The sequence below is a fragment of the Nicotiana attenuata genome, unplaced genomic scaffold (assembly GCF_001879085.1).
Source record: "Nicotiana attenuata strain UT unplaced genomic scaffold, NIATTr2, whole genome shotgun sequence".
In the NCBI taxonomy this organism is placed as follows: domain Eukaryota; kingdom Viridiplantae; phylum Streptophyta; class Magnoliopsida; order Solanales; family Solanaceae; genus Nicotiana; species Nicotiana attenuata.
Genome location: NW_017670264.1, coordinates 971,636 through 980,110, shown reverse-complemented (window position 1 = coordinate 980,110; position 8,475 = coordinate 971,636). Strand labels below are relative to the sequence as shown.

The 8,475-nt window shown below is 43.3% G+C and overlaps 1 protein-coding gene across 1 annotated transcript; it reads left to right on the top strand.

The window, feature by feature from the left end:
• The first annotated feature begins 2,960 nt into the window (after positions 1-2,960).
• On the top strand, positions 2,961-3,503 carry LOC109236907 (uncharacterized mitochondrial protein AtMg00810-like). Its single transcript, XM_019403147.1, has one exon. It carries the CDS (start codon positions 2,961-2,963, stop codon positions 3,501-3,503), a length of 543 nt encoding a protein of 180 aa, XP_019258692.1.
• The last annotated feature ends 4,972 nt before the right edge of the window (positions 3,504-8,475 follow it).

The window sequence follows — 8,475 nt, the reverse complement described above, 5'->3', positions numbered from 1 at the left end:
AGAGTGATCTTGAAAAATCATTTAAATGGACCTGGTCCTCTGATGCTATCACTGCCTTGTACATAAACAATGGGGGAAACAGGCAGGGAATCGGGTTCCAAAGGAAAAAAACTCCCTACAACCCTCATAGCAAGTACGTTACTGTACCTGACAATTGGCTTTGCACTCACTGTGGCAACACTGGGTACTTTAAAGAAAACTACAAGGGCAGATTTCAGTCTCAACAAAAAAATGAAGTTTTCGCTGAAAAAGTAACTACTACTAGAAAACCTGGTCCTTCATACAAAAAATGTGTGATGCCTTCTTGGACAAAAAGAGCCCTCATTCACCCCGTTCCTCATTACAAGGGACCCAAACTCGTTTGGATTCCTAAGTTTAACTCTTGATTTTCTTGTGCAGGGAACAATGAAGGGAGCAGCCAACAACAGTACATGGATAGCTGATGCTCAAAGCACATGACTGGAAGTACAAATGATTTTCTTTCGCTGAAGGCCCTATAGGGTGGGAGTGTATCTTTTGGAAATGGCAAGAAGGGATACATTTTGGGAGTTGGAAGGATTGGGAAGTCTCTCTCTCACTCAATTAAAAATGTGTACTATGTGAACGGGTTGAAGTACAGCTTGCTGAGTGTTTCCCAAATCTGTGACAAGGGAAACAAAGTGGAATTTGTGTCAAAGATATGCACAATCACAAATCTCGTGACCGGTGAGGTGGTGCTAGTGGCAAAAAGATACAAAAATATCTACGTTGCTGACTTTGAGTCCTTGCAAAATGGGGATGTCAGTTGTCTAAGTGCTGTTGATGATGATGCTGAACTATGGCACAGAAGTCTGGGTCATGCAAGTTTCACGTTGGTGAACAAATTGGTCAGGAAGGACCTGGTTCATAGTCTGCCCAAGTCAAGCTTCAAGGATCATAAGGTGTGTGATGCATATGTAAAGGGAAATCACGTCAGATCCTCGTTCAAGCCCAAAAAGGAAGTTAGTACCTCAAGGCCACTTGATCTTCTTCACATGGATCTATGTGGACCTATGAGGGCGCCAAGAAGAGGAGGAAAGAGATACATCTTTGTTATAGTGGACGACTATTCCAGATTCACCTGGACTCTATTTCTCAGAACCAAGGATGAGACTTTTCAAGTGTTTGTTGCCTTTTTCAAAAAGATCGATGTGAAGATTGGTAATAAGGTAGCATGCATCAGATCTGACAATGGGACAGAATTTGACAATGCCCAATTTGACGATTTCTGTGCTGAAAATGGTATCACTCACAATTTTCCAGCTCCAAGAACACCTCAACAAAATAGTGTTGTGGAGAGGAAGAATAGGACTCTTGATGACATGGCAAGAATAATGTTGATTGATAGTGGGATTGCAAAAAGTTTCTGGGCAGAAGCTGTCAATACTGCATGCTATTTGGTGAATAAGTGCATGATCATGTCCCATTTTAACAAAACTCCATATGAACTTCTGAATGGAAGAAAGCCCAAGCTGACTCATCTAAGGACCTTTGGCTGCAAATATTTCGTTCTCAACAATGGCAAGGAAGCTCTTGGAAAATTCGATGCCAAAAGCGATGAAGGAATCGTTCTGGGCTATTCATCACAAAGCAAAGCCTACAAAGTATACAACAAGAGAACTCAATGTGTTGAGGAAAGCATACATGTGATCTTTGACGAATCTAATAACTTATGTGGAAAGGAGTCTCATGACAAGAGTGATCAAGATGGAGAGCAGTCAACTGTCCCTGGTGAAGTTATTGACATGGCAAATGAAAAGGCTGAAATGATGAACCACGTCAAAGATTCAATTGAGAATGGTGCAACCATATCTCCAACTGATGGAGAGGAACCTGGTTCCTCAATCACAACAACTGAAGCTGAAAATAGAGTTTTCGACGCTGTTCAAGGGACCCTACATGCTGAGATGAGAAGAAATCAAGGTTCATAGTCAGAAATACCTGGACCTTCTCACAATGAGGTTCAGGTGTCTAACTGGAAGCACAAAAGTTCACACCTTCTTGATAACATAATCACTCCTCTTGATTCAAGAATTTAAACCAGATCAAAGACCAGAAACTCACTTGCCTTCTCAGCCTCTCTCTCTCAAATAGAGCCCAAAATATTAAAGAAGCATTGATTGTAGACTGGATTACAACCATGCAAGAAGAGCTCCATCAATTTGAGAGGAACAAGGTATGACACCTAGTTCCTCGACCTTTAGATCGAAATGTCATAGGAACCAGGTGGGTATTCAGGAACAAACTTGATGAGTTTGGAAACACAACAAGAAACAAGGCAAGGCTTGTAGTTCAAGTCTACAACCAGGAAGAAGGGATTGACTATGATGAAACTTTTTCTCCAGTCGCTCGAATGGAGGCTATCAGAATTCTTATTGTCTTTGCATCACATATGGAATTCACATTGTTCCAAATGGATGTGAAAAGTGCATTTCTGAATGGCTTTCTAAAAGAAGAAGTCTTTGTCAAGCAGCCTCCTGGATTTGGGAATCATAAGCATCCTGAGCACGTATTTAAACTCGACAAGGCTTTGTATGGGCTAAAGCAGGCTCCCCGTGCTTGGTATGAAAGGTTGTCAAAATTACTTCTAGAAAATGGCTTTACAAGTGGGAAAATTAACAACACTCTTTTTCTGAAGAAATGGGGAAGGAACCTGCTCATTGTGCAAGTCTATGTTGACTGGAGCAACATTTGACTCCCTATGTGCAGAATTTGCAAAACTCATGGGAAGTGAGTTTGAAATGAGCATGATGGGGGAACTAAATTTCTTCCTGGGTCTACAAGTGAAGAAATCTCAAAAAGGGACAATGATAAGTCAACAGAAGTACATCAAAGAGCTGTTGAAGAGATTTGACATGGAAACATCAAAAATCATTGACACTCCCATCGCCATAGCTACTCGTCTAGACATGGATGAACCTGGTTCCCCTATAAATCAGACCATGTATAGAGGTATCATAGGGTCACTTCTGTACCTCACGACAAGCAGACAAGATATTGTTTTTAGTGTGGGTCTTTGTGCAAGGTTTCAATCAAATCCAAAGGAATCTCATCTGAAAGCTGCCAAGAGAATCCTGAGATATCTCAAAGGAACACAGGACCTGGTTCTCTACTATCCCTCAGGAGAAAATTTTGATATAGTCGGATATGCGGATGGTGACTATGCTGGGTTTCTAGTGGACACAAAAAGCACTTCTGGCATGGCACATTTTCTTGGCTCATGTCTAATTTCATGGGGCACAAGGAAACAAAACTCAGTGGCACTCTCAACAACAGAAGTGGAATATGTGGCAGTGGCCTCTTGCTGTGCTAACCTACTGTGGATTAAGCAGCAGTTGGAAGACTTTGGAGTGTTTTCTGACTGTGTGACAATACCAGTGCTCTCAACATGGCCAAGGATCCCATCCAACATAAGAGAACTAAGCACATTGATGTGCGTCACCACTTCCTCAGAGACAATGTTGAAAAAGGACTTATCTGTATGAAATTTTGCAGCACAGAAGATCGGATTGTTGACATATTCACCAAAGCCCAGAAGAGAACATTTTGAAAGAAATTTCCAGGCACTAAGGTTGATAAACCCAATCGAGAACCTAGTCCCTCAATGATTGGCTATGAAAGAAATGTACAGGTAAAATTAGCTAAAAAGTGTTTTCTGGCAAAGTCTAACTCATCTCTATATCGTTACAAGTAGACACACATGATGATTAAAGAGCAAATAAGCAGCTAATGCATTGCACGTTGATCTAAAGGGTGAAGCTTACACTTGCAAAATTTGTCAGGGAACCTAGTTCTCCTGACACAGGTTAGTAGTTTCTCTGTTCTCTCATGCACAATTTTGAACGGTTGAAACAGTGCCATGTCATCATAGTGTTAGTTTCTTTTCTTTTCGTCCTTTGAACCCAAGAGTCTCACCCAGTAGCAAGCAACCCGACTCCCAAAACTGCCGCCTTTTCTTAACCGGTCCCTCATCCCTCTTAAAAACATCCCTTCACCATCACTTTCACTAATATTCACATCAAAACTTCAAAATTTCCCTTTTTCTCTCTTCAAACCAATATTCTCTCCTCTCCGACTCACTGCTTCCCACCATGTCTGAACAAAAGGAAACCCTAGATGTTCCAAGTATCACCTCCACTGAGTCTTCACCTGTTAAAACGCTGGTCATAGAATCCTCACTCGCCAACTAAGGTAGAATCATCACCTCCCTCTGTCTCCTCTCTTACCCAATCTAGTACTGGTTCTCATCGGAGTTTTACTGTATTGTGATGGTTTTACCCTGCCTCGTTGTAGCATTTTGCTGTGCATTTACGTGTTTTCTTATCGCTCAGCTGCCTTTACTTTTATTACTTACTGAGTTGGCGTACTCACATTACTCCCTGCACCCCTATGTGCAGATTCAGGAGTCTCGGGTCACGCTAGCGAGGGCTGATTTGTTTCCAGCAGGCTTGTTTGGAGTTAACTAGGTAGCTGCTCAGCGTTTGTAGCCCAGTGCTTCTCCTTCCTATTTTTTTTTGCTTGTTCCAGTTTTGCATTACACCATGTTGTCTTTTCATACTCTTAGACGGATTTTTAGATGCTCATGACTGGTGACACCCCGATGTCAGGCTGTGTTTGTTTCCGCATTTGTTCTACTTCACTATATTTTGGGGATTTATCACTTATTAATGATTTAATTATGAATTATTATAACTGTTAATTGATTTGGGGGTTTGTGTCGGCTAGCCTTGTTTCACGATAGGCGCCATCATGACCGGGTCCGGTTTGGCGTCGTGACAGAGAAGAACGAGGAGCTTAGGGATTTCCATTTCAAGGGGGAAATTAAGTGTTTTCAGTGAGGTAAGCTACTTGGACCTTGTATCTTGTGTTTATGGTAATTATTCCATTGTTTAATCATGATTTGAGTGGGAGAATTAGGGAAGAAATTGGGAGATTAGGGTTTGAAATTGGAGAGTTTAAATTGGGGATTTGAGGGGCCATTTGAGGTCTAATTTTGATGATTTTGATATGTATAGACTCGCGAGGGGATAAGGATTCTAGTGTTGTAATTTTTATTGGATTCCGAGACGTGGGCCCGGGGGTTTAGTTTGGCCAATTTCCGGAATTTTGATTAAATTTGATAATTTTCGCGTGGGCTTTGTTCCTTTGGCATGTATTTATTATATGATTCTGATTTTGGATAGATTCGGGGCGATTTGAGGCGGAGTCGAGAGGCAAGGGCATTGCGGAGTAGATCTTCGACCGGTTCGAGGTAAGTAAATATTGTAATAAGAGGCTCTTGTTGGCTTTCATTAGGTATACATAGGTACACATAGGACTTTCTTGCAATACATAGTGGTTGGCTTCGAATCACATGAAGCCCATATAGATGTCCACTCCTATTTCCTCTAAAGCTCTCCCTGTGGGGAACACAATCAGTCCATACAAGGACCTACCTGAGGGTATGCAACCCCGGAAATTTTGTACTATTTTGATAAATGAGGTGATGCACATGCTAGGTGATGGGCGTGTGGGCGTACACCCGTAGGGGTTGTGAGTTGGTCCATCCCGTGGCAACTGTAGGGTTGCATATTTTGATAAACTCTATATGATGTCTATGTGTTTTAGAAATGAATTTGTTAACTTGGGCTGAATGCCATGTTTGGGGCCTTGTGCCGTACTGTTTGGACCCTTAGGGGTATTTTACTATTATCCTCACATTGTTTTGATAGAAGCTTTATCCTCGGTCATGTTTTATACCTGTTTATTGTTAAATCTTGTTCATCACTCTATTTTAATATTTTTGAACGTGTTTTGGGCTGAGTTCCCTGAGTTTGCACTGAGATGCCCGAGTGGCTTGTTAGGTTGATGAGTGAGTGAGGCCGAGGGACGGATTGTGAGGATAGTTATGGATCGGGCTGCACGTTACAACGTTATATATATATATATATATATATATATATATATATATATATATATATATATAAATATATCGAGAGCTGCACGCCGCAACGATATAGCGCTTGGGTGGTAGGAGCCCCTCCGGAGTCTGCACACCCCAGTGAGCGTAGTCGACTATATTTATGGATTGGGCTGCACGTCGCAGCGCTTATTATATGATACCTATTAAGTGTGAGTGCCGAATGTGAGTATCGATTGATGATAGTGGAGTCACGAGTGACTAAAAGGCTTGCCCGAGAGGCTATACATATATATGAGTGATACCTTATACGAGGGGCTTGTTTTTATGAAATTACTGTTTCACTCTTCCTCATACTGATCCTCTATTGAAAATGTTGAATAAATATTTTTAACAACTTTCATTAAAACTAGAGTTTTTGCTAGATGTTCAGAATTTTATTCTTGCTATTTCCCCTGAGGTTCTTATGATATGATATGTATATGATTTTAAAATGCTCGACTCAACTTTTATTTATAAGTGTTACTTACTGAGTTGGCGTACTCACATTACTCCATGCACCTTGTGTGCAAATCCAGGTGACAGAGCATCCGAGTGATAGCTGATCTTTGCCTTCAGAGTATTTTCTGGAGTTAGCAAGGTAGCTGCACGGCGTCCCCAACCCTGCCTTTCTCCTTCCTATCTTTAGTGTTTTATTTAGCAGAATCATTTTGTATTGAGTAGACAGTATCAGATTGTATTCTAATGGCTCATAACTAGTGACACCGGGATCAGGCAGTGTTTGATGTTTTGCGTATTTGTTTCCGCTTATTTTGAAATATTAAAATGAAAGATTTATGATCATATTTGATTAGTAAATGAATTAAGAAAAAGACCTTGATGTTTTAAGTGTTGAATCAGCTGGCCTAGTACTGCGATAGGCGCTATCACGACCGGGATGGTTTGTGGTCGTGACATGTTGGTATCATAGACTGGGTTACATAGGTCTCACGGGTGATGAGGCGGTTTAATGGAGTCTCGCAGATCGGTACGGAGATGTCTGTATTTACCTTCGGGAGGCTGCAGAACCTTTAGGAAAAACTTCACATTCCTGAAATTCCTATCGTGTGAATCTGTTGATTCTAGTACTAAACTTCTGTTATTCTATTCTCTCACAGATGGTGAGGACACGTGCTACCAGTCAGGACGGACGACCACCAGTTGGGGCCACTAGAGGCCGAGGTTGCGGTCGAGGCCGTGGTAGGGGTAGGGGTGTAGCCCGCACAGTAGATAGGGCAGCACGTGCTGATCCACTAGCCGCCCCAGTTCATGATCAGATTCCAGTGGGGGATGCTCCAGCGAGACCAGCTTAGGCACCCGCTGTGCCTACTGTTATTCCGGGTCTTCAAGAGACCTTGGCTTAGATCTTGACCATGTGCACTAGTCTTGCTCAGGCGGTCGCAGTTTCTGCTACAGCAGCCACTTCTCAGGCCGAGGGAGGCACTCAGACTCTCGCCGCCCGCACACCCGAGCAGGTTGTTCAGGGATTGCAGACACCGGAGGCATTACCAGCCCAGCCGATTGCACCTGCTCAGGATTTTGTAGTACTAGTTATGCTTGAGGACGAGCAGCGTCGATTGGAGAAGTTTGGCAGACTTCAGCCTCCTAGTTTCAGTGGTGCAGAGGGCGAGGATTCCCAGGGTTTTTTGGACAAGTATCAGAGGATTCCTCGTACAGCGGGTATTCTGGAGACCAGTGGGGTCGCATTTACTACTTTTCAGTTTTCTGGAGCTGGCTTCACTTGGTGGGAGGCTTATGAGAGGCGTAGGTCTGTTGGTGCAGCGCCCCTTACCTGGCAGCAGTTTTCCGCTCTCTTTTTGGAGAAGTACGTGCCACAGTCCCACAGGAAGGAGCTACGCAGGCAGCTTGAGCAGTTGCATCAAGATGATATGATTGTGACGCAGTATGAGATGAGGTTTTCATAGCTAGCTCGTCATGCTGTTTGGTTGGTTCCTACGGATAAAGAGAGGATTAAGAGGTTCGTGGATGGCCTCACATATCAGCTTCGGATTCTCATGACCAGAGAGAGGGTGTCAGGTGCTACTTTTGAGTAGGTTGTCGATATTGCCCGAGAGATTGAGTCTGTTCGTCGCTAGGAGCGAGATGAGAGGGAGGCCAATAGGGCTCAGGGATCTGGTAGCTTTGGTGGAGTTCCTTCGAGAGGCCAGTTTCAGCACGGCACAGGCCGTCCATTCAGGCATGCTCAGTTAGCTCGCCCAGTTCATCGTGGGGCATCATCAGGACATGGTTCTCACAGTTCTCATCAGGGCCATTCATCACTTAGTGCTATTCTGGCCCAGAGTTCGTCCCGTGCTCCATCAGTTTAGGGCTCTTCTATGCTAGGTCCTTCTTCTAGACATCCCGGTGCTAAGGGTTCCCTTCAGTCCCCCTCCCCTGCACCAACGAGTTGTTATGAGTGTGGAGAGTTTGGGAATATGAGGAGATAGTGTCCACATCTTCTTGGGGGTTCGTCTCAGCAGAGAGGTCAGCCCTCGACTTCAGATCCAGTTACTTCACCA